Source organism: Hemicordylus capensis, chromosome 5 (genome assembly GCF_027244095.1).
Source record: "Hemicordylus capensis ecotype Gifberg chromosome 5, rHemCap1.1.pri, whole genome shotgun sequence".
Taxonomy (NCBI): Eukaryota; Metazoa; Chordata; class Lepidosauria; order Squamata; family Cordylidae; genus Hemicordylus; species Hemicordylus capensis.
The window spans coordinates 30,898,215-30,924,605 of NC_069661.1; the positions used below are offsets into that span (position 1 = coordinate 30,898,215).

The 26,391-nt window shown below is 44.8% G+C and overlaps 1 protein-coding gene across 1 annotated transcript; it reads left to right on the forward strand.

The window, feature by feature from the left end:
• The first annotated feature begins 540 nt into the window (after positions 1-540).
• LOC128328543 (alcohol dehydrogenase 1-like) lies at positions 541-25,753 on the forward strand. The gene is made up of 9 exons (XM_053258617.1): positions 541-668; positions 3,845-3,946; positions 6,994-7,135; positions 9,391-9,478; positions 9,813-10,035; positions 10,505-10,765; positions 16,436-16,571; positions 22,291-22,429; positions 24,533-25,753. Exons 1-9 carry the CDS (start codon positions 651-653, stop codon positions 24,555-24,557), a joined length of 1,134 nt encoding a protein of 377 aa, XP_053114592.1. The 5' UTR covers positions 541-650; the 3' UTR covers positions 24,558-25,753.
• Positions 25,754-26,391: the final 638 nt, after the last annotated feature.

Below are 26,391 nucleotides of genomic sequence, written 5' to 3' on the forward strand. Positions count from 1 at the left end.
GTGTAAACGAGAAATAATAATAATAATAATAATAATAATAATAATAATAATAATAATAATAATACTTGAAGTTGGGCATTTTCATCCCAATGTGCATCACTTTACACTTGCCAACAATGAACTGCATTTGCCATTTTGTCACCCACTCCCCCAGATTGGAGAGATCCTCTTGGAGCTCCTCACAATCAGTTTTGGATTTCACTACCCTAAAGAGTTTGATATCATCTGCAAATCTGGCCACCTCACTGCTTACCCTTGCGTCTAGATCATTTATGAGCTAGCATACTAGGGTTATGCTAGTATGTGCAAGTTCTGAACTGGAACTTCCATAACTGAACTGTTTTTTCTTTTAAATCCTATCTTCTCCTAACTCTTGTTAAGGCTGGTTGGTCATTTCAGGGGAAGAATAATTTAAGCTAAGTAATTGTTGAGGCTGACCTTCAGCACTAAAAAACTTTATATCACCGCTGCAAATGGGTCCTCCCCTTCCACTGCTGGCCTTTCATAGATTATACATTGAGACTGTTGTACAGGCTGGAGGAGAAAACTCATTTGTGTATTCTGTGTTCTTGCCAGAGCCAAAGTAATCAGCGAGAGGAGACGTCCTTTGTGGAGGATTTGGGACAGATCTGAAGCGCGAATCCTGACACATGGCAACTGCAGGGAAGGTAAGGAAGACTGAATATGTGGCTCTGTCTATCCATCTGAATTGCAGATGTTTACATAGGTGCAAAAGTATTAGATAATATTTTTATCATAGAACAGTCTGTTGAAATCTTTCATTGCCTAGAGAAGTTTTGTACAGATTCACTGCATACTGCAAAGATCAAGATAAGAAGATTTTTACATCCCCCATGTGGGTTCGAAAGGCAAGCTTATTTCTGAACATATAAATGTGTCTTTTATGGAATCATAGGAATATAGGAAGCTGCCATATACTGAGTCAGACCATTGGTCTATCTTGCTCAGTATTGTCTACACAGACTGGCAGCGGCTTCTCCAAGGTTGCAGGCAGGAATCTCTCTCAGCCCTATCTTGGAGATGCCAGGGAAGGAACTTGAAGCCTAGATGCTCTTCCCAGAGCGGCTCCATCCCCTAAGGGAAATATCTTACAGTGCTCACACTTCTAGTCTCCCTTTCGTATGCAACCAGGGTGTATCCTGCTTAGCTTAAGGGGACAAGTCATGCTTGCTACCACAAGACCAGCTCTCTTCCTCAATCAATCAAACCATTGGTCCATCTAGCTAAACACTGTCTCCCCTGACTGGAAGCGACTCTCACAGTTTCAGGCAGGGCTCTTTCCCCCTCTGACTTAGAAGGGCCAGGGACTGAAACGGGGACCTTTCATATGCAAAATATGTGCTCTACCACCAAGTAGAGCCCCTGGTGGCGCAGTGGTAAAACTGCCGCCCTGTAACCAGAAGGTTACAAGTTCAATCCTGACCAAGGGCTCAAGGTTGACTCAGCCTTCCATCCTTCCGAGGTCGGTAAAATGAGTACCCAGAATGTTGGGGGCAATATGCTAAATCATTGTAAACCGCTTAGAGAGCTCCGGCTATAGAGCGGTATATAAATGTAAGTGCTATTGCTATTGCTATTGCTATTGCTAAGTGACAACCCCCTTTCTGCTTGGTAGAAACAAAGGGGGAGCAAAAGCAATACCTTGACCCCCAAAAGGTTATTCTTTTATATTGATCAAGAGGAGAGCAACTGGCCTTATCCAACTCCAGCACAGCACCTATCCAGTGGTTGTTGCTGAGGTCTACCTTATGTTTCTTTTTAGAATGTGAGCTCTTTGGGGAATAGTTTTATTTATTTATTATTTATTCTCTACGTAAATCACTTTAAGAACATTTGTTGAAAAGTAGTATGTATGTATGTATGTATGTATGTATGTATGTATGTATTTGTAATGCGGAGAGGAGAGCTGGTCTTGTGGTAGCAAGCATGACTTGTCCCCGTAGCTAAGCAGGGTCTGCCCTGGTTGCATATGAATGGGAGACTTGATGTGTGAGCACTGCAAGATATTCCCCTCAGGGGATAAAGCTGCTCTGGGAAGAGCAGAAGGTTTCAAGTTCCCTCCCTGGCTTCTCCAAGATAGGGCTGAGAGAGATAAGATTCCTGCCTGCAAGCTTGGAGAAGCCACTGCCAGTCTGTAAAGACAATACTGAGCTAGATAGACCAATGGTCTGACTCAGTATATGGCAGTTTCCTATGTTTCCTATGTTCCTATAATATCTTTATACCATCTGATATGTAAATCTCTAGGCGGTATATACATATTCCGAGAAGTAGTTAGGGATGTGCACAAACTGGTTCGGTGCTTCTTTTGGGAAGCACCGAACCAGCTTGGGCCCCTGCAGCCAAACCGGTTTAGTAGGGCAGGGAGCGGTTCCCTTAAAAAGCAGGTAAGCAGGTCCTTACCTGCTCCACTGCTGCTCCATCACTTTTCCGGGTCTTCTCTGTTGTTGCCCTGAGATTCTGGAATGCACTCCCTGCTGAAATAAGAGCCTCCTCATCTCTCACAACTTCTTAAAAGTATCTCAAGATTTATTTTTTCACCCAAGCTTATTATCTGGATTGTGGTTTTAAATTGTTTTAAGGTTTACATTTTTAATCTGTTTGACGTTGTATACTGCTCAGAGATGGAAGTATGGTGCGGTCTACAAATTTGAAAAATAAAGAAATAAAATAAACATCCAGAAATGACTACGTGAACGGGAACTACTCATTCGTTACCCTGAACAACTTGGTTGGGCATGAGTTTATGGATGCAATCTGGGCAGAAAAGAATTTCTTTGCCGAACGTATTGCCCGAGCAAAGATCTTCAAATCACCCCCTGTTCCTTCTGCCCCCTGCCCTGCCCAGTCTGTCTTGGGCAGAGAACAAGGCCAATTAAGTTGGACTTCCCAGTCCTAAGAGGATTCTGTATCACTCTAATCATATCCCTTACCCATTTTCTTACGTAGTTGCTAGCATCAGCAGAATCAGATGTTTAATTTTGATTAGCTCATACAAACAGAGACTGCAAGGCTTGCATTGTGTCAGTGCAAAGGTGACAGAAGCTGTGGCAAAGGAAACAGTGGTTCCTGCCTGCTGATGTTTATGTACTTTATTAATATTGTTGGGCACCCTTTGTAGCCCGTGTTCACAGTGGCTTAGGCCCCAGCCTCAGAGTCCAGGCCCTTGAACTTGCCTCCTCACAGACACCTGTTTGCACCACAGGTCACCTGCTACGATGCTCCTGCCCCTTTAGGCCCTTGGATCCTGGAGCTCCAACTCGCTGGGCAGCTCTCAGCAGACTGGTCCCTCATCATGGGCCAGCCAGTCTTTAGATACAGCCGAGATCCTGCTGGTAGTCTCGCGAGAGTTCCCAGTCTCCATGAGATCTCGGTATAAAATCTTGCAAGCCTGCTCCCGGGCCTCGGGAGATTTTTTGAATTATGCTCTCTGGTCAAGGATAGGATCGCCAGCATATATGCTACCATAGCGGATCTACCCAGGTATTGCACTGCAGTTAAGCAACGTGACAGTGACATCAGCAGTACTCCACTGGTGCAATGGGCAAAAATGGGTTTGGGTTTCTGGCTGGGACAGAGCAAGGCTTAGCTGGAATTCTATGCTCATTTAGAGGTTGGCCCCACTCTAGTGACAGCAAAACATCATGCCTGCAAAACAAAGGTTGTGAGTTTATTTTCCTTACATATTTACAACATTTCTACCCCACTCCTCCAGCACAATGCTTCTCAAGGTGGTCTACAATGAAAGAGACAAGCAGCAGCAACAGCAGCAGCAACAAAACAAATAAACCTCTGACCTACTTGATGACATTTATTTTCACAGGTGATTAAATGCAAGGCGGCCATCATCTGGGAAATAGGTGAAACAATTTCTGTTGAGGAGGTGGAGGTGGCACCCCCAAGAGCTCATGAAATTCGGGTCAAGGTAAAAAGGTCTTACAATGCTGTGTTCCCCTGTGTATGAATGATTTTTGCAGTAGGTAAGCATCTTATATCTCACCTGGGAAGACTTGGTAGGGAGACCAGTGGGGGTTTCCCTAAGCAAAGTCAATTGGTTTGGAAAACAAGTTATATCATTCTCTCATTCTTTGCTCATGCCTGACAAGGAGACAGTAAGCAGATCTAAGCACACTCCATGTAAATAAACAAAAAATGAAAATTCTGCATCAAGGAAACTAAAATTTCACATCCATAATAAAGCCTGCAACTCAATCAAATTTGTTCAAACACACAGTTTCAAAACTAATTTTTGTGAGGTTGCTGCTGAAACTTTCATAACAAGCAAGATCTACTTAAAAGATCTGAGAGATTCAACAGGCTCAACAGAGCAATATATCTCCTGTTGACCTTCAGACAAAGATAACCTACCAGGATTATTTAAGCTTTGAGCACCCTGCAAGTGCAGTTTGAAATGGTAAAACCCAGAGTTACATTATCTGCTGTTCATAATGACTGGTCCTAACCCAACACAGTAGCCAACATCCCAGACTAGGTGCTGGCGTAGCTATCACTGTGCTGGTGCTATATAGGTGAGAGGAAATTTCAACAACCTGCCCTTCCACCTGAATATGTCCCTGAGAGTCACACAGCCCTTAAGGACATCTTTTTGGGAGTCACAGTCAACTTCAGAGGAAAGAGAAGATAGAAAATCCCCCATCCCCCATAGCACCAGCATTGCTGCACCAGCTTTGGGCAGTTAGTCTAGATGTGCTTTGTTAGTCTGGATGTTGGCTATAGTCTCCTGTGGCTTTCCTGCTCCATCCTGATAAAACAAAGACTCTCACAGAGAATTACTGGATGCATACCTCTGGCTAGTCCTCCTTTTCATAATTAGTCAGATTTGACCTGGATCAAGTGGGTAACATTCTTGTTGAAATGCCTGTGGATGATCTCCCATGGGAATCTCTACGTGAACTATCAGTTGAGTGGAAGCTATCTGAACATTTCTCTACTCAAGGTGGAGAAATTACGCCAATGGGCTCTCTTCTCAATTGGTCATTCCTTGGAGACCTGAGCTCCCATGGAAAGTTTATGGTAGTGGCTGTGTTCCCTGTAACAGATTCCCTGATGTTGTTGGCTACAGATTCCAGCATCCACACCTGCAATGGCCTTTGGCTGTGGATTATGGGAGTTGAAGTCAACAACATTCCTTAAAGAATCAGGTTCACAGTCTGGGGGTGCTCATTAATCCAGCATTGTCACTATGAATAGGAAGAATATTTATATACCACTTTTCAACAGATGTCCCCAAAGCAGTTTACGTAGAGAAATAATAAAGTAAATAAGATGGCTCCCTGTTCCCAAAGGGCTCACAATCTAAAAAAGAAATATAAGACGGTCACTCGCAACAGCCACCAGCAACAACTGGAGGGATGCTGTGCTGGGGCTGGATAGGGCCAGTTGATCTCCCCCTTCTAAATAAAGAAAACTGCCACTTTAAAAAGGTGCCTCTTTGCTCAGTTAGCAGGGGAACACTAGAGGTTCAAGTGGCCTCTATGACTCGGGGCACCTTCTTTTAGCTTGGGCTGATATGCCTGCTGTGATCTTACCTAGATGGAGATACTGTAGTTTGGCCACAGTTATCCATGCTCCGGTCATCTCACACTTAGATTACTTCAATGTGTTGTATGTGGGGCTGCCTTTCAAAATGGGTCAGAAACCGCAAAATTGGGCCACAACTTTGGTCAAAATTGGACCGCAAGATTATTAACTGGGGCTCCCTCCAGTGCTTCAGTTAGCTGAACTGGTTCCCAATCTGGTTTTGGCCCAATTCAAAGTGCTGGTTTCAATCTTTAAAGTCCTAAATGGCCTGGGAATGGGTTACCTGAGAGAGAAACTTGCCCCATATGTCCCTACTCAGACCTTTTCTTTGGAGGCCCTGCTCTGAGTGCCCCTGTCAAATGAGGTGAGGCGGGAAGAGGGCCTTTTCATTGGTGGCACCCTGTCTATGCAGTAGCCTACTCAGTAGGGGAGGCTACTATACAATACAAAGTTTTTAAAGTGTTTTGTATTGTACTTTGTATTTTCTATTGTAATTTGTTGGATGCTTTTACCATTGTGTTATTGTGAGCTGCCCAGAGAACAATTTCTTATGTGGTGGTTAACAAAGTTATTTGCTATTGTTATTGTTAGAGGTGCACTGAGGTAATTTTGGAGCCTAAAGACCCCCACCCCCACCATCCCGCCCCTGCTGCAAGATAAGCTGCAATGCACTACTTTTTACACCAGAACATGCTCAGGGAAGCTGGAAACTTTTTTTTGGTATTTGTAGAAGAAATTATGAATCAGATACTTCCCACTGACATGCACATACCACCACATTTTGACATGAGGGCAAGTGCTGGACTGGCTGGCTCGAAGGCACTGCTGCAGTAGTGCCTCTCCTTTTTCTCCTCAAAGCCACCTCAGGGGGAACAAGCTCCGAAGTCTCAGCTTCCAAGAGAGTCAGAGGCTGCTCTCAACAGTTGCCTGCTGTTGCCTCATCATGGTGATAAATCAGCTCCTCGCAGCACTTGTGTGTGCAATGCACCATGAGGCTGTGTGACACACACTGATGCTGCTCACTCACATGTGTGCGAGTACAACTAGTGTGCACAAACAGCGTTGGCTGTGCTGCCTCCGATTGGCCAGTCGGGAGGAAGCTGCTGTCTGCTCCTCCCAGCTTCTCTCGTCCAGCCCTGCCCCACCATCACCACTTGTGTCCCAAGGATGGAGCCTGGCTCTGGCTGGCCTGGAGAGAGAGATTGGGCAGCCTGGCTGGACCCCCAAGGCCTGCGGGGAAGTCCGGCCCAAAGGGCGCCCCTGGATACTGTTATTAAAATCTGGGAATCCCTATTTCAGGGAACACTGAGGGAGGGGAGAGGCTTATTTTGCTCCTCCAGCACACTAGTTCAGTGCCAGCTCCTGGTGAGTGTCAGAACTGTGCGAGGCACGGTGCACATTTTGAAATGTCGTCTTGCATTTTCCACACAGATTGTGGCCACTGGGATCTGTCGGACAGATGACCACGTATTGCAAGGTTTTTTCCCTAACATAAAGTACCCGGTGATTGCAGGCCATGAAGGAGCTGGCATTGTTGAAAGTGTTGGACCAGAAGTCACTTGTGTAAAGCCAGGTGAGGACAAGGCAGTTAAGTCATTCAATAAGAAATTGGGTGGGTGGGGTGGGGGGGTACAGCTTTGTGCATTATACAAAATTAAATGCTTATACACCACTCTAGATCTGACGAACAAGTTGTTTTCTTCAATATTCTTGCTGCTACTAGTATACGTGATACTGTCATATCAACAAAGTAGCTTTTCAACTTTAGTATGTTCCTTCATATAGGATAATGCAAACATTAAATCACCAGTCAATAGGGCTTTTCACATGTATAAGCCTCCTACCATAGTTCAGGAGCTGTGTGAACTCCTGGTATTTGATTCTGTGTTAGATAAAAGCAAGGACAACGGTGGGGAACTTGGTCATTTGCTAAGCCCCATCTGGGTAGAAGCTGGGAATGGAATCTGGGTTGGGGACGCTCCTTGCCTCCTACTTTTAAAAAATCAAACACGCAATCTCAAAATGGGAGCATACCCAGATTTCGAAACTGAGTATGACTTGTCTCCTATCCAGTTTGTGGCTGTGAAAACTGCCCTACCCTACTATGTAATATCCTAATATTTTACTCAAATGTATTCTCATATATTGGGCATGTTTTACTTATTCTCTGTTATATCCTAATATTTGGCTCATTATATATAATATCCTATTACTCATTATAATTCACTTACTGTACATGGGAGCAGGCAGTCCTTCAGATGAATAGAGCCAGCGTGGTGTAGTGGTTAGAGTGCTGGACTAGGACAGGGGAGACCCGAGTTCAAATCCCCATTCAGCCATGATACTGGCTGGGTGACTCTGGCCCAGTCACTTCTCTCTCTCAGCCTAACTTACTTCACAGGGTTGTTGTGAGGAGGAACGTAAGTATGTAGTACACCGCTCTGTGCTCCTGGGAGGAAGAGCGGGATATAAAATGTAATAATAATAATAATAATAATAATAATAATAATAATAATAAAAAAAAAAAACTAATATTAGGAAAGGACTTTCTGTTTGAGGTAGTTTTCAGGTACCAGAATTAGATGCATCTATACTTTGGAAGAGAAGGAGAGGAGAGCTGGTCTTGTGGTAGCAAGCATGACTTGTCCCTGTAGCTAAGCAGGGTCTGCCCTGGTTGCATCTGAATGGGAGACTTGATGTGTGAGCACTGCAAGATCTTCCCCTCAGGGGATGGAGCCACTCTGGGAAGAGCAGAAGGTTTCAAGTTCCCTCCCTGGCTTCTCCAAGATAGGGCTGAGAGAGATTCCTGCCTGCAACCTTGGAGAAGCTGCTGCCAGTCTGTGAAGACAATACTGAGCTAGATAGACCAATGGTCTGACTCAGTATATGGCAGTTTCCTATGAGAATCCCAAGGCCTATTCACATGTTATGTTCAACACATGTGCAGTCTGTGAATAGTGACCTAAATACTGCACAGCACCCTGCGAATCCAAGAGCGGTGCATGGACACTGATACCATGTGATTCCAAATCCTGTCCACGCTGCTAGCAAACCTAGAGAGGCTCCATGGCTGCTAAGAATTGCATCTGTGCTGAAGTGATGCTTCTCCCATGAGAAGTGATAAGAAATATGTGGTTTCAGAACTGACACATTTCTTAGCACTGATGGAGCCTCTTCGAGCTCACTAGCAGCATGGATGCACTTTAGAATCACACAGAACGAGTACACATGTGCTGCTCTTGGATCAGTGCGTCATTCTTCAGTATGTAAGCCAGTGTACGAATGTACAGATCTGTACTCAGGTACAGGTTCCGTATTCACATTATGTTGAATGCAGGTAGTGTGGTATACTTCCTATCTGTATGCATGTTCCATTTTCCAATCTGTATGCATGTTCCATGCATGCTCCTCTTGTGCCAGTGTTCCCTGTAACAGGCTTTACCCAATGTTGCTGACTACAACTCCCATCATCCCCAAAGGTCATTACAGCTGGGGATGATGGGAACTGAAATCAACAACATCTGGGAATCCCTATTAGAGGGATTCTTGTTTGCACTACCTAGGATTGCTATCTAATGCTCAACCCTGGAAATCAGATACACATTCCTTATTCCTACAATTTCAGTAGGACAAAGACATATAAGTTGGTTGCAAGATTACAGGATAAATGAAATTCAACATAAAGATATGTTCATACCTTATGTAGTGAACTCATAAAAGAATGGGTTTTATCTTTTGAACTTCCCTTAGCAGCCTGTGAGTTCTGTTCACAAAAATGTCAACATAAGAAATATTTAATTGTGTGTATGTTTCTTCCCCCTGTTGAAGGTGACAAAGTCATTCCTCTTTGTGTTCCCCAGTGTGGAGAATGTAGCTGCTGTTTGAGTCCCAAAACTAATAGCTGCCTCAAGTCCCAGTAAGTTTGCTTCAATTCCTCTGTGATCTGTTTGTGTTTCCCCATAATGTTGACAATGGACAGCTAGTCCAGTTTAAAGCCCTGTTCAGTCATTATTGTACTGTGACACAGGGCGAATGGGAGCCCTGGGTAGTCCCACCCACACTGGGACACTGGGTAGCTCCACCCACACACCAGATTGCACCACAGCCACACCCCCAGCTCTCCCCAAGTAAAATGTTTGTCTGCAAAGCCAGACTACAATGTACCCAGAAAGAGCGACTTCCCATGATTTGGAATGATGACTGTCCCAATACAGAAGTTACTAAAGAGGGCCATTTCTCTCTGCACACAGTCTCTATGAACCTTGTCAAAACCTGATGCCAGACAAGACGAGCAGGTTCACCTGCAAAGGGAAAGTGATTTATCACTTCCTGTGGACGAGCACCTTCTCCGAATACACTGTTGTTCCTGATGCTGCCATTGCAAAAATTGATGACAATGCGCCTCTGGAAAAAGTCTGCCTCTTTGGTTGTGGGTTTCCTACTGGCTATGGTGCTGCCATCAATAATGCCAAGGTGAGACTCAATTAACATGATTAGGGGAACAGGTGAAAGAAAGGCTGCTTATTCCCCTCTGGAGAAGAGCGTACTCTCCCCGTGGGGAAAATGGTGGGAGGAAATACGCTTCTCAGATGTCCCCTTTGTGCCTTCCCAGCATCCCCATTCATCTTCTCAGCTGTCCCCATGGGCTCCACTTCCACAGAAAATCACCCACCACATACACAGAACATCCCCCTACAGAGCTAGAAATGGTAGGTACTGCACTGAGCTGGCCATGGTGGGAGCACCTATGAACACGCAGCACTAGCAGGGTGGTACACATTTGTCAGAACTGGACGGTCAAACACACAGGCCTGTTCTGTGCCTGTTCCCTTCTTGTCTGCCCTGATCCTACCCAGTCACCTGCTCAGGCCTCTGAAACTGCCACAATGCATATGTCCCCGCAAATCCTCAATCCACATTTCCTGTATCTCTGGCTTTGCAGGTGGAGCCTGGTTCTACTTGTGCCGTCTTTGGTTTGGGAGGCGTTGGTCTGTCTGTTATTATGGGCTGCAAAGCAGTTGGAGCATCCAGGATTATTGGGATTGACATCAACAAAGCTAAGTTTCCCAAGGCCAAAGAGTTAGGAGCCACTGAGTGCATCTCTCCTCAAGATTTCAAGAAGCCCATTAATGAGGTGCTTGTGGAGATGACTGGTCTTGGTGTAGACTATGCATTTGAAGCAATTGGATTTATTGATACTCAGGTAAGTCCTTCATCTTGGCACTAATTGCATTGGCTCAGTTTTCCATTTTGTATCTTCCGATGTTACCTGAAGTTTTCATAAAGAGGATATATAAACATCTCCCGCAGCCCCTTTCAAATTCAAATGTCTTTATTACGGTCTTTGACCAGCAAATTAGAAGTATGAAATGCACTCTACAATATGCATTGTAGAGTGCGTTTCATACTTCTAATTTGTATCTGACTACTGGGGGCTGCTGCTCTGATGCTGTTGTTTCCACCGACTGCCTGGGGGACTTCTGCCTGCCACCTCTGCCATTTGTGTGAGTGTTGGCAGGACTGGGGCCCTTGGGCTGCATGACTGAGCAGTTTTGGCTCCACCTGCCCACCCTTGGGCTATTTAACAAGGCTGCCAGTGGCAGCAGGGCTGCCACCGAAGGGGCAACACCAAAGCAGGTTGCTGCTTTGGGGAGCCACCTCGGGGAGCAACAAGGGTGAGGGCCACCCCCCGCCCCGGGTTCAGTATCTTTGGGCTGGAGGGGGGGAGTGAGTTTGGCCTGGTTAGGATTGTTTTGAGTCTGTCTGGAGATGGGGAGATGAAGGGGCATGTCGACTGGTCTCGGGGCGACTATTCCAGTGGTGGTGGGGAACAGAAGAAGTTACGTTGGCAGGTCAGCAGGCTGTTACAGGGGAAGGGAAATCAGAAACATAATAGCTGTTTCCCCTTCCAGCTGCCTTTTGAGCCCTTTGACCTTGGGGAGCAGTGCCAACCACCCACAGAGCCTTGCCTTGCTCCTGTGAGCTTGCGGACCTGGGCTCGGATTTGGTTTTGGAGTGCCCCAGGCTTGTGGTGCTGGGGGACTTCAACATCCACTTTGGGACAGCGTTGTCTGGAAGAGCTCAGGAGTTCATAGCGGCCATGGCTACCATGTGCCTATCCCAAGTGGTCTCCAGGCCGACACATGCTGCTGGTCACACACTTGATCTGGTCTTTCACTCTGATCAGGGTGGTGTTCCGTGGGTGGGGACTCCTATGATTTCCCCATTGTCATGGATGGACCACCATCTGGTTAAGGTTGGACTTACAGTTACGTCCCACCTCTGCAGGGATGAGGGGCCTATTACAATGGCCTGCCTAAGAAGGCTATTGGAGCCAAAAGGATTCCAAGAAGCCTTGGTTGGATTTAATGTTGGCTCAGCTGACGATCTGGTTGATGCCCTGGTGGAAAATTACCAGGGCAGTAGATGTAATCGCTCCTAAGCGTCCACTCCAACTCGCTTCATGATATACTATGATACCAGCTTCCATATACCATGACTCCTTGCTATATGGAAGATCTGCGGGAGCTGAAGCAACAAGGTAGATGACTGGAATGCACACTCTATCTATCTATCTATCTATCTATCTATCTATCTATCTATCTATTCATTCATTCAGTTTCTATACCGGCCTTCCAAAAAGGGCTCAGGGAGGTTTACACAGAGAAATAATAAATAAATAAGATGGATCCCTGTCCCCAAAGGGCTCACAATCTAAACAGAAACATAAGATAGACACCAGCAACAGTCACTGGAGGTACTGTGCTGGATGTGGATAGGGCCAGTTACTCTACCCCTGCTAAATAAAGAGAATCACCACATTAAAAGGTGCCTCTTTGCCAAGTTAGTAGGGTCACTTCACTTCACTTAAAGATCTATGCTCTGGCTATACGTGCAGCAAAGAAGCGCTTCTTTTCTACCTGTATTGCTTCTGCAAACTCATGTCCAGTGGAGCTTTTTAGGGTTGTGAGGGGGCTAGTAGGACCCCCTGCTCCCTCGAATCAAAATTTGGATCCATCAGTTGCATGCTGTAATGCTTTTAATGATTTTTCTTGGACAAAATCTCTCGTATTCGGGCTGGTTTAGATTTTGACTCCACAGTTATCGCAGTATCAGATTCAGAGGTATCCAGCAACTCCTCTTATGTGCTTAAACTGGATCAGTTTCAGTTTGTGACTCCTGAGGATGTGGACAAGCTGCTTGGAATGGTGCGTCCTACCACCTGACTACTTGATCCTTGCTCAACGTGGCTTACATTATCTGGCAGGGAGGTTGTAGTGGAGGGCCTGGTGGCAATTATTAATGCCTCTCTGAGGGAGGGCAGGCTGCCCCCTTGTTTAAAGCAGGCAATTATTAGACCTATTCTTAAGAAGCCTATCTTGGATCCCTCAGAGTTTAATAACTACAGGCCTGTCTCCAACCTCCCATGGTTGGGTAAGGTGATTGAGAAAGTGGTGGCCTCCCAGCTCCTGGCGGTCTTCGAAGAAATTGATTATCTAGACCCATTTCAAACTGGTTTTGGGGTGGGCTATGGGGTGGAGACTGCCTTGGTTGGCCTGATGGATGATCTCCAATTAGGACTTGATGGAGGAAGTGTGACTCTGTTGGTCCTTTTGGATCTCTCAGCAGCTCTTGATACTATCGACCATAGTATCCTTTGGAACGTCTGAGGGAGTTGGAGGTAGGAGGCATTGTTTGCAGTGGTTCCGCTTCTATCTCTCGGGCAGATTCCAGATGGTGTCGCTTGGAGAGTGTTGCTCTTCAAAACTTGAGCTTTTATATGGGGTCCCTCAGGGCTCCATATTGTCTCCAATGCTTTTTAACATCTACATGAAACCGCTGGGAGAGATCATCCAGGGATTTGGTGCTGGGTGCTATCAGTACTCTGATGATGCCCAAATCTATTTCTCCATGTTAACATCATCAGGAGAAGGCATATTCTCCCTGAATGCCTGCCTGGAGGCAGTAATGGGCTGGATGAGGAATAACAAAGTGAGACTGAATCCAGACAAAACAGAAGTACTTGTTGTGCGGGGTCGTTACTCAGGAAATGATATTGACCTGCCTGTTCTAGATGGGGTCGCATTTCCTCAGAAGGAACAGGTACGCAGTCTTGGAGTGCTTCTGGATTCACACCTCTCCCTGGTTTCTCAGGTTGAGGCAGTGGCCAGAAGCACTTTTTATCAGCTTTGGTTGATATGCCATCTGCGTCCATTTCTTGAGATTCATGACCTCAGAACAGTAGTACATCTGCTGGTAACTTCCAGACTTGATTACTGCAATGTGCTCTATGTGGGGCTGCCTTTGTACATAGTCCGGAAACTACAATTAGTACAGAACGCGGCAGCCAGGTTGGTCTCCTGGTCATCTCGAAGAGACCATATTACTCCTATATTACAGGAGTTACCCTGGCTGCCAATAGGTTTCTGGGCAAAATACAAAGTGCTGGTTATAACCTATAAAGCCCTGAACAGCTTAGGCCCACGGTATTTAAGAGAGTGTCATCTTCTGCATGATACCCATCATCCACTGCATTCGTCAGAGGAGGCCCGTCTGTGGCTACCTTCAAGTTGTTTGGTGGCCACTCAGGGACGGGCCTTCTCAGTGTGTTGCTCCGAGACTTTGGAATGCGCTTCCCATTGACACAAGACTCTCCCCATCTCTAGCAGTTTTTAAAAGATCTTGGAAGACTCATCTTTTTAACCAGGCCTTTTAGCTTTTGTAATTTTAAATACCTAACACAGGCTCTTTCCGCACATCTAAAAGGTGATTGTTGCATTCTATCTCCCAACACCTTAAAAACATGCAGTTTTGAGACTACTGTATTTAGCTGAATTAAAGACTAGGTTTTCCCCAAGTTCTTTGATGTTAGAAATCAGGGGGTCATCTTAAATTCAAAGTCTTCTTCCCTTTGGGTAAGTATAGGTATAACCTGTATTTTAAAACAGGGTTTTTTAAATTTTATATAACCTCTATTTTTAAGGGGGTCATCTTAAATTCAGTCATATTGTATTTGGGTAAATATGGTATCGAAGTCCACACATGCACAAGTTTTCACCTTGGCCTCTACTTAGAAACATGGAGGGAAAGATGCACAAGTCTTTTTGATGTTTTCAGGTAACATCCAAAGCTGAACTGATTGTTTATGGGTTTTGTATGCTAGATGCAATAAGCATTCAGGTAAAATTACAAACTACATTGTTACTTAGTTATTTGAAAGTCAACTCATAAGCATATTGCTGAATGCTTTGGACACATCTCTCATTCTGATCTCCCAACATCATCATTCAACCAATACTTTGAATTGAGCTTGAAGATGAATGGTAGGCAGTGCGGATGCTACAGGAACAGAGTGATCTGATGTGATCTGATATTTAAGCCCCAGTTACAACTCTGGTGGCCGCATCGTGCAGCTATGGAAATGTATGGACTGTCCTCAAAGGCGTCCTCATGTAGAGCATGTTAGAGTACTCTAATTTGGATGCAATTAAATTGTGATTGACTGAGGCCAGGTCCACTATAGTGATTTGACTACAGGTGCAAACTAAGTACATATGTCTTTGGCCAGAGACCATCAATAGCTTTTCGGAGAACTGAAGGTTTAAATGGTTTTCAGTTGTCTTACATTGTTTAAAATTGCTTTAATTGTTGTGCTATAATGATTGTTTTAAACAGCGATATAAACTGCCTAACTGATTTGAACCAAATTTGCTACAGCTGTAGGGACACATAGCAATGCCCCAATGGCACAGTTCAGGATGATGTCATTCACATCAATCCAAGAAGGTGGACATGTGAATGTCTGAGGCGCTATTGGACTAACTTGTGGACTGTCTAACTGATTTGAACCAACTCTGGTACAGTTGTAGTAAATGACACACAGGGACACCTCAGAATAGAATAAAATTCTTATCAGAAAAAAACCACAGGGACACCTCAGTGGTGTAGTTTGTGATTATGTCACCCCCTTCCCCAATTCAAGTTGGCGGACACATCAACATCTGAGGTGCAAGTGTGCTAACTTGTGAACTGCCTACTGTAACCAATTTGAACCAAATTTGCTACAGCTGTAGGGATACATAGCGACACCTCAAGGGTGTAGTCTGTGATGATGTCATCCTCCCCAATTCTAGATGGTGGATGCTTAAATGTTTGAGGTGCAGGTGGGCTAACTTGTGGACCATCTAACCAATTTGAATCAAATTTTGTACAGTTGTGGTGAGTGACACAAAGGAGCACCTCAATGGTGTAGTTTGTAATTATGTCATCCACCCCCATTCAAGATGGCAGATGCATCAATGTTTGAGGCGCAAGAGCTCTAACCTGTGGACCACCGAACCAATTTGAATCAAATTTAGTCCAGTTGTAGGGATAGTGGCCGCTGCTCTCTCAGTGGCCATTTGCTCCTCAGACTCCTTCACAGTTTTTAGAAAGCTTGTTAAATCTTGGCTTTTTATCTTGGCTTGTTAAATCTTGGCCTTTACATGATTGTTTCTATTGCTGCTTCTGTGTGTTTTACCCATGTATCATTTTTATGTTTGTATTTTATATATTTTAAATTAGATTTGTTCCATATTTTTAGCTTAATAATATTATTGCCATTTTTATTGTCTTTTAAAAAACTTTTGTAAACTGCCTTGGGGTTGTTTTTAATGAAAGGCAGTATATAAATTTAACAATAAAATAGATAGATAGATAGATAGATAGATAGATAGATAGATAGATAAAGGAATGTAGGCAGATTAGTTCTTACTGGAACAACTTGTTTTATAAATGATGCAGCTGGACAATGTGAAGTTGACAGTGGGAATCTGAGCAGAAGCCTCTTCCAAAATTTCAGTTTTTTAGTTGGTTTGTCCTTGTGTCTCAACAGGTAGCTGCCTTTGCATCTTGCAACTTGGGATATGGCACCTGTGTGCTGATTGGAGAACCTCCGGCAGGATCACAGCTCGCCTTGGATCCCACACAGTTCATCTCGGGGAAGAAACTGCTAGGGTGTATGCTTGGAGGTATGGATTGACTCAAATGGGTCATATGACAGTAACTTATACATATAGTGGCGGACATAATGTGCAATATTACAATATCAATCATCTTTATTACGGTCAAAGAGCAGCACAGGATATAGTACAGATACAATGAAATAAAACTCATTAAAATTATTATAAACCAGATAGATACACCTAAAATGTAGGGATGTGCATGAAGTTTCTTCGGCACTGGCGGGGGTAGTCCTTTAAGGGTGGGGGAGGGTGCACTTACCCCTCCCGTCACATATCCCCCACCGGCGCTCCATCACTGTTAAGCCCCTCGGGGCGGCAGTGTTCCTCCCAGCTGCCCCGTTTCTGTCATTGGCCGGAAGAAGCAAGCGCGCGTGCGCCCATTGCGGGCGTGCACACGCCCGTCTGCCATGCGGGTGTGCGCGCACAATGGGAGCACACGCGCTTGCTTCTTCTGGCCACTTCCGGCCACTTCCGGCCGATGACAGAAACGGGGCGGCAGGGAGGAACGCTGCCGCCCCGAGGGGCTTAACAGTGACGGAGCGCCGGTGGGGGATATGCGGTGGGAGGGGTAAGTGCACCCTCCCCCGCCTTTAAAGGACCACCCCCGCCGGTGCCAAAGCACCGAAATGGCTCCTGGAGCCGAAATGTTTCGGAGGCCTCCATTATGGCCTCCGAAACGTTTCGGGCACAAGCCTACTAAAATGCTGTTAATCCATAGCTATAATTAGCCTAAATAATTATAATTATTATGATTATGATTATGATTACAACTCTAAAAACTGTGGGGTAATTAATAAAATAAGATACAGCAGGCTAAACCTAGGAGCTGTTGGGAGATTAACAGAATAGAAATAAAACAGGGGTAAGTATACAACTATCTTTAAAAGTAGGGCATCTAAAAATATAAAATAGTTAAGATAACATATGAAAGCTAAAATGTGAAGTAGAGGAGCAAATTAAAATTATGCTCAATAATATCCTGCAAGGGATATTGACTGGTGATCAGAACCTAGGGGATCTTGCACGCTGCCCCACAGAACCTGGCAACATTGTACGTGAAAGTCCGATTGTCATCTGAGAGCAGCATTTTGGTGTAGACTTGACTAGAGCGACCAGGATATTTGAGAAGCAGGGGAGATATGAGCTTGCCATGGCTGTCTTTATAAAAGGGACATGAGAAGAGCGCATGCGCTATGGTTTCCACCTCCCCAGAGTCACAAGGACAAAGCCTTTCCATGAGTGGGATCTTCTTATATTTGCCTTCCAGAACGGCGGAGGGAAGGGCATGACACCGGGCAAGGGTGAACACCCTTCTATGGCTTGATATTGCCAACTATGCCAGATATGCAGAGGAGGAGACAATAAGTCTATGACTATCCAGGACCAGAAAGCCTGGCACCTTACTTAAATCTGCCTGGCTTTTCATGTCCAGAATCCTTTGTTTGATGGCCATTTTCACCTTGTTCATAGCAAGCAGAAGGGACGGGGAGAAGGGGAGATGCCCAGATGCACCACTTTGTTGTAGACTGCCCGTTTCAAAGAGGATTGAAATTTGTCCTGCAGAGTTAGCAGGGCCAGGCCCCGTGGACAAAAGGCTAGTTTGAGCCAATGGTTGAGAACTGTCATCCAGACCTTAGCCTCCACTTTTATCATGCCAGTTTCTAGCCGTAGAGTGGCATTGGATACACAGCAAGGCACTTGTAAGGTCCCTCACAAGAATTTAGACTGAACACGTTCCAGTATAGCAAGATTGGATGGAGATCCTGGGTGGGCACCATATCATAATTGTGCCAGTGACTTGACTTCATATAGTTTGAGCGCTGCAGGTACGTAATGGCCGCCTCTAGAATGAAGGAACCTCAAGATAGCAGTGGAGCTCCTTTGTGCCACTAGGGCAACATGAGCACAATGAGCCCTTCTTGGGCCCTTCTTGAGCCAGAGGCATGAAGGAACACCCCCAGGTATGTAAAGCAGGCAACCTGCTCAATTCTGTGTCCATCAATATTCCAGTGGTAGGTCTTCGGTCTTCTAGCAAGGCCATGACCTTGGTTTTTTGGTAGTTTATTTCAAGTTGTTCTCTCTTGCAGTGCTGTGATGATGTTGCCCTTCTAAGGCCTACCGGGGTCCTCGAAAGGATAGCAGCATCGTCTGCATAGAGTAAAATGGAGATGGCTCTTCCGGCCAACTTGGGAGGGTGGAAATCGGGGTTGTTGAGATAACTCACCATGGCATTAATATAGAAGTTGAACAACAGCGGGGCCAGGATACATCCTTGTTTAACTTCCTTCTGAGTTGATACAGGGTTCGTAAGGTGTCCTTGAGTGATGTGTCTTGTGTGAAGGGCATGGATCAGATAAAGCAGGCATTGATCAGTTGAGGAGGATTCAAGCTTTTCCCATAGCTTAACTTGGGAGATAGAGTCAAATGCAGCCTTAAGGTCTATAAAGGCAGTGTAGAAGGAGGTAGATTTGTTAGAAGAGTACCTTTCAATGAGAAGTTGGAGCACCAGGCACTGATCAGTTGTAGGTCTGCCTTCCCTAAAGCCTGCTTGTTCGTCTGCCAGCATCTCTTCTTGCTCTAGCCAGTCCTTGAGTTTCCCATGTATGTGCCTGGCATATAGCTTGCTGATGGTGTTGAGCAGGCTAATGGGTCTGTAATTGGCAGGGTCATCCCTTTGTCCCTTTTTGAATATGGGGATGATGATCACACACACACACACACACACACACACACACACACACACACACAGTCCCTGGGGATGAGGCCCTGGCAGTCAAAATGGGTAAATAACAAAGGCAGGACTGGGGCCCTCCACTCCAGATTACTTTTTATAAGATCTAAAGGGATGAGGTCTTCTCTTGGGGCCTTTCCCGCTTTAGATTATGAGACAAGGGACTCAACCTCCGCTGCAGTGATCAGTGGCCAGCTAGGCAAATCTTTTATATCCTTTGGAGGGGGGCCTAGGTTTGCTGTTACGTCCTCGTATAGGCTCTGGAAGTGCAATTCCCAGGTTGCTAGAGGGATGTAGGAATCTATTGGGGTTATGCCATTGTAGGAAGAGTTGGCTGTAATGTGCCAAAATGGGGAGGAGTCCTTATCTTTGGCTGCCTAGATAAGTCGAGACCAAGTGGCCCTTGTGGCCTCTCTCTTCTTGGTTGTCAATAGATGTTTATATTGTTTCTTGAGTTGTGAAAGATGTGAGAGGCCTTCTAAGGCACCTGCCCCAGTGCTAGCACTGTAGGAAAAGTAGAAGGATGTAAGGGCTTTCTTTGCTTTTATGCAATCCGTATCAAACAAGAGTTTGGATGGATGCCCAGGTGGTTTTGGAACATAGTCCACTTTCCTAATTAGATGTTGTTAGAGTTCATGTACTAAAACATTATACCTCTCCAAAGGGGCAAAAGATGAAAAGTGAGGTCTCACTGATAAGTCAGGAAGGTTTCTACTGCAAGCAGTTCTTTTATGGTTATCCATAAAAGAGGTACCCATTTAGCACGGCATCTTCCCTGACCCTTTGGTAGAATATTGGGAGTGCAGCCAGTCTCCAGTTGTAGCTGTTGGGCCAAGGGTGCCAGTTGGAGGAGGAGTAGGAAGTGGTCACTATCTATGTGAGGCATGACTTCAAAGTTCACAACAGAATGGAGCAGGTTCCTGGTAACAGCAATATAGTCTATGGTATTTGTTTTTGTACTGAATAGATATGTAAATTCTCCTGGGTGATCACTTTCCAGTGAGCCATTTAGGATTTGAAGGTTAAGTCTGGCAGTCATTTGTGCTAGGCAGAGCCTTGCAAAATTTGCTCTCTGATCCTTTGACAGGCGGGACAGGGGTAGGAGCTCAGATCCTGGGTGATGGGTGAGTAGCTGATGTCGAGTAAATAGGGTGTGGTCATCTGGTCCCATCCTAGCCTTGAAGTCACCTCACATCACCACCAGCACTTTGGGGTTGGCCAGCAGTAGGTCTTTTGTGTACTGCTCAAGCTCAGTCCATACAGAGCAAATGACAGGTTTCCATTGTTGTGGTGGTAGATATACATTAATTAACAACAGCGAACTGGGACCAAAATGGATTAACAAGGCCATAGCATATTGTTTTAATGAGGTGAGGGGTGTCAGCAGATTCTTGTTTAGATTCTTACTCTACAGGTATCCTAGGTAGCTTTTAACCTGTTTTTTCCTGCTTAGGCAGGACTTCATCAGGAGAAATCTACAGTGAACCAAATCACAATAATACATATCTCATTTTAGCATAAAGATACCTTCAACAAATTACTGTATTTACTCAAAGGGTTAACTTATTTATTGCTACTCAAATGGTACTGATACTGCTTAATATATCATAGGGCACCTGCCAGATGTTTTCACTCCCATTAATCACCAGGAATGTAATCCTTATCCAACCATGTGTCTAAATGGCCAATTAAACTGACAATCCGTACATGTGTGGAGAACGCCAACACAGAACTCCAAAAGAAGCACAAGGCTTTTTTTCTTTAAAGTCTTAAATTGATATGAAACCAAAATACAAAAGGCTGTGAAAGCTTACCAAGAATGTAAAACATTCCAATTCTCCAACGGAGGAGATAATACTTATGTCCCAAGAAGATATCTGTTTATTCTCTGTCAATATTAGACCTCACTCTGCTATACCCCAATCCACATCTGAATCTCTAAATAAACAAAAAACAAAACGATCACATGATACCTATAAATAACTGGGAAGATCACTTGGTGTAAATACTGGAAGTGCTGCTTTCTGCCTTGGCCTCCTAGTCAAAGGAGCAGTAACCTCTACTTGCTGTACTCCAGACCAAAAGAATCTCCCTGTTCCAGTGCCAGTAGAAGATGGCAGGGACCCTGATGTAGGACCAGCTCTAGGCCCGACCCGCCTATAAGGGTGGGCCCCCATTGTTTGTGGGGCAGCATCAGTGGGACTCCAAGGGGTAGCACCTTGGAGACACTGCATGGCTGAGTTCTGACACTAAAAACAAATCCCTGGTCTGAGCATGTGCTAAAAAGCACCCTGTTCCTTAATTCTAGCCTTACGTCCTCCCCAAGCAACTATTTTGCACCTGGCAACTGTTGGTAGACCTGGGCGTCCTCGTGAAAAACACAGTAGATCCCTAAAGTCTGTCCATCCTAGTCTACATAGCAACACAGGGATTTGCTTTATACAGAATCAAACCACTGATCCATCTAGCTCAGCATTATCAACACTCACTGGCCCAGCCCGACCTGAAGATGCCAAGGAGTGAACCTGGGACCTTCTGCATGCAAGCAGATGCTCTATTACTGATCTATGGCCCTATCCCCTAAGGGGAATATGTTGCATCAGACATTGCTCACACGTAGTCACCCATCCAAATGCAAACCAAGGTGAACACTGCTTAGCAAAGGGAACTAGTGATGCTCATTACCTCAAGACCAACTCTGCTCTCCTATAAAGAAGGATTTTTCTGATTGCTAGTCCCATTTAGCTGGTGACTTCACCATGCAGTGTTTTTAGAGTCTGTAGAATCTTGTGCTTAGTGTTGCTGAATGTGTAGCATCAAGCTGGTCTGTGAACCGGGTTTGACAGTGTGGTACAGACCAAATGAATGGCTCTGGGGGCAATGCAGTATGAAACTCGAGGTATAAATATCCTTTCTTCTTTCCAGCATCCCCACCCCCACCCCTCTTTAAAGTTTCCTGTGCTGACTGACCCCACTGTTTTGTTTTCCCCCTAGGTTGGAAGTTAAAAGATGCTCTTCCTAAACTGATTTCTGATTACATGAAAAAGAAATGTAATATTGATGCATTAATAACTCACACACTGCCTTTTGAGAAAATCAGTGAAGGGTTTGAGCTGCTACATGCAGGGAAATGGTAAGGTCCCCACATTTCATGCCCATGTTCATTTTTCAGGTCAGAGTAACCTGCTTCCATTTTTTCAGGACAGGCAGAAGAGGAGAACTCAAGATGAAAACGTTCATTGGGCTGGTTCAGACAATGCTCCGTCCACTAGTCCCAGCAAGCATGATAAGGACCTGCTGCAGTAGGAAGCAATTTCAGACTATACCACCAGGGGCGTAGCTAAGGGAGAGGGGGCCTTGTTCACCCCTCTCCCCAGAGGCCCTTTAGAATGAGGGAGGTCATGGAGAAAATAGGGAGGGGTGGAGCTAGGGGGGCCCTCAGGAGCTGGAGGGCAGGGCTGGCCTTAGAGAGCCCTGGTGGGGTGCGTGTCCTGGGGCAAATCAGCCAGTGTGGGGCCCCCTTCCAGTTAATTTTAATGGGGTTTAAAAAGCAGGGCCTGGGGCGGTCACCCTCCTTGCCATACTCTAAAGACAGCCCTGCGGGAGTGCCTGGGTTCTTTGAAACCACCCACTCCATTATAGCTACACCCCTGTATACCATCAAGTCATGGGTATTTGGAGGAGGGGGAACCCCAACCCCCCCCCCCCCCGATTGAGCCAGTTCTCATTGAATTCAATAGGGCTTACTCCCAGGGAAGGAGTCAGAGGATTCCTGGCTCCCCCTGCCCCCACTGGAAAAAGTCTTGTAGATGCCCATGCAACAAGTGAAGCAGCGGTGGCAAGGGCATTCCTGGCCTGCATTGGCGGTGCGGGTTGCGGGGTGGCAAGAGTGGGTGGAGAAGAGAGGAAAGAAGAGGCACATCTCAATGGGGCGGGGGAAATGAACTGTATGTCCCAGTGAGCTGAGCAAAGGCAGTGGCAGTAGGTGGCAGGAAGGCCTGCGGGATGGCATGCATGGTCGGAGGGGCTGCTACTCCCTATGCCCCTCCTTATTAGGGATGTGAAAATTGATTTGTGTACAATTCAATTTGTACCCGAATCTAGCTGATTCGGGTGATTTGGAGACTAAACAAATCATCCCTGTGGTCCATTGGCTAGATTTGGGTACAAATCAAATCATGCCTGATTCGATTCGAATGGATTCGAGATTCGGATTCCTCCTATTAACTCCCTTAGATTCCCAGCTTTCATTTTTTAAAAAAAGATTTAAGCTCTAGCCCTTGTAGAAATGGAGTTATTGAGCAAAATTTGTGGTCACTATTTTTTCAAATGTTTGGATTCTTTGGTGTATAGTAACTTTCCCTCAATGAATCCCTATGAGGATTCATTACACACCTTCATTTCTTCTACTCATTTTGACTGTTTTTTCATCAACTGCCATATACCAACTACACCCCATTCCCACCCGCAAAGCAGTGGGGTACTACTCAGTTTATGTTCTAGGATTTTTTTCAAGTGAGGGTGGGTGTAGTTGACACATGGCAGTTGACCGTTGGCACTGTCCAATGATAGTCAAAATGAAGAAATGAAGGTTTATAATGAATCCTCCTAGGGATTCATTATGAGAAAAAGTTATTATACGCCAAAGAATTAAAGAACGTGAACAAGAATGATGGCACATTTCGCTCCATAACTCCACTTCTACAAGGGCTAGAGCTTAGTTGGTTTTTGTTTTTTTTAATGAAAACTGGGGATTCATGTTAGGTTAGGATATGGCAACTTCAAATCCCCATTCTTTTCCTATGGCAGAAATGTTCAAAATCAGTAAAAATTTAGGCAATTCATTAAAACCCAACCAAGTGTCCCACTATGTTGAAATTTGGGTGGTAGGTAGCACCCATGGGGACCTACCCAGGAGCCAAATTTGGTGCCTCTAGGACCTTGTTAAGTGGTCCAAATTGGTCTGAATCTGAATCAAATCAAATACAAATTGAATTTGGGGTGATTTGGAGGGGGTAGATTTGGATAAAAAACAAATCAGGGGTGATTTGTTTGGGGCACAAATTGAATTTAAAAAATTGATTTGTGCACATCCCTACTCCTTATAGCCCCAGCTAGGGCCGCACTGCAATACACACGGCACATACTAGTTTTGTAGCATATGTAGATGAGCAGTCAGGTGTAGCAGTAAAACAAAATGTTATATATGAGTTAATCTTTTCCCTTTCTCTTTCAGTATTCGCTGCGTCCTGCTGTTATAAACTTTCGAATGCAACCAACTAGTGGAGCATCAGCTTAATGGAGTTTCCTGCCTTGAATCATTTTTGGAGAGGCAGGCTACAAATCTGTTCAATAAATACATAAAATATCCCGCAGGTTCTTTGCATATCTCACCATGTTCAACAACAGTGAATACAGAATTTCAACTAACACTGACATTTGTCAGTATTTAAACCGAGGTTTACAGCTAGTAGGAGCTTTGCGGCGTGGCTGGGAATATAAGGAAACCATTTAATTCCTATATAAACTGTAATTATGTAAGGTTGGTGGTGGGGAAGGAGGGGGATGCTTGCAAGCCGTCCCTGAAACGAGCCAGCCTCCCGCTAGAAAGTTTTCCATGCAGCTCACCACCACCTACGGCAGAGAACCCTTTGAATTGGTTGAAATGCACCAGAATTAGGCAGTGTTCTTTTACCTGTTATATGTACTCGTCCCTAATGGCCTTTGGCTTTTCATTGACCTCTTCCAGGTTAGCTATGAGTCCTATTCAGACATTATGCGGTATATAGACTTCTGTACACTTATACATGTTTTTATGTGAATGACTGTAGAGATGTGCACAAACAGCTTGTGCATGGGCTGGCAGGGTGGGGAGCGGTTCCCTTAAAGATCCGGTAAGGAGCACATTACCTGCTCCTCCCTGCAGGGAGAAGCAGGTAAGGAGCTCCTTAAGGGAACCTTGCCCTGCCCCATAAAGCTGGCTCGAATGCTGGTGCCCCAGCTGGTTCGGCACTTCCCAGAAGAGGCTCGTGCACATCCCTAAATTACTGTACCTGCCTTCATTTTTAAAACTGAACCTGGCTACAGGACCTTCAAATGCATGGCATGGATAGAAATGTACTGCTGAACCTGTGTTCAGCAAAACATTTGAATAACTCTACCTGCATACAAATATGTACCTGTTTACACTGTACAGTCATTCTATGAGTGTTGAATGTAACATGTGAATAGGGCATTCTACAAGTGTTGAGCATAATGTGTGAATAGGGCTTTTCTCTCTGACCAAATGATGAAACTAGACATAACAGCAGCAGACCTTTGTCTTCTCTAAGCAGTAATTGCACCAGCATTTGCTAGAACACAAACTAATTTCCCTTTCTACTGCTGACACAATTAGTTTTCTTTATTTGTTTAAATGTATCATTTTCACTGTGTAAATATATCCTCATGACCCCTCCTTTTCTGTTTCTGGTTTTATCTATACAACAGCAACAACAAATATATATATATATATATATATATATATATATATATATATACACACACACACACACACACACACACACACACGGCTTTTCAACAACAGTTTCCAATGTGGACTACACAGAGAAATAATAAATAAATAAGATGGATCCCTGTCCCCAGCCCAAAGGGCTCAATATCTAAAACTAAACATAAGATAGACAACAGCAACAGTCACTGGAGGTACTATGCTGGGCATGGATAGGGCCAGTTAATCTCCTCCTGCTAAGTAAAGAGAATCACTAAGCAAAAGAAGGAGCCACTCTTGGTCCAAAGAAACAAAACTCGTGTTAATCCAGGGCAGTACATTCCAGCTGGGGATTGTGGGAGTTGTAGTCCAACAGCAGCTGGAGAGTTTCAGGTTGGCTACTCTCACGGACATTTTCAGGAATTTTTCTAGGGGTGGGGCAAAGTGTGTGTGTGTGTGTGTGTGTGTGTATATATATATATATATATATATATATATATATATATATATATATATATATATATATATGCTTTATATATACTGGTTTCAGGAGTTCTAAATCTTTAAAGACTTGGTTCACTAGTTTCAGGCATTAAAGTGAGTTA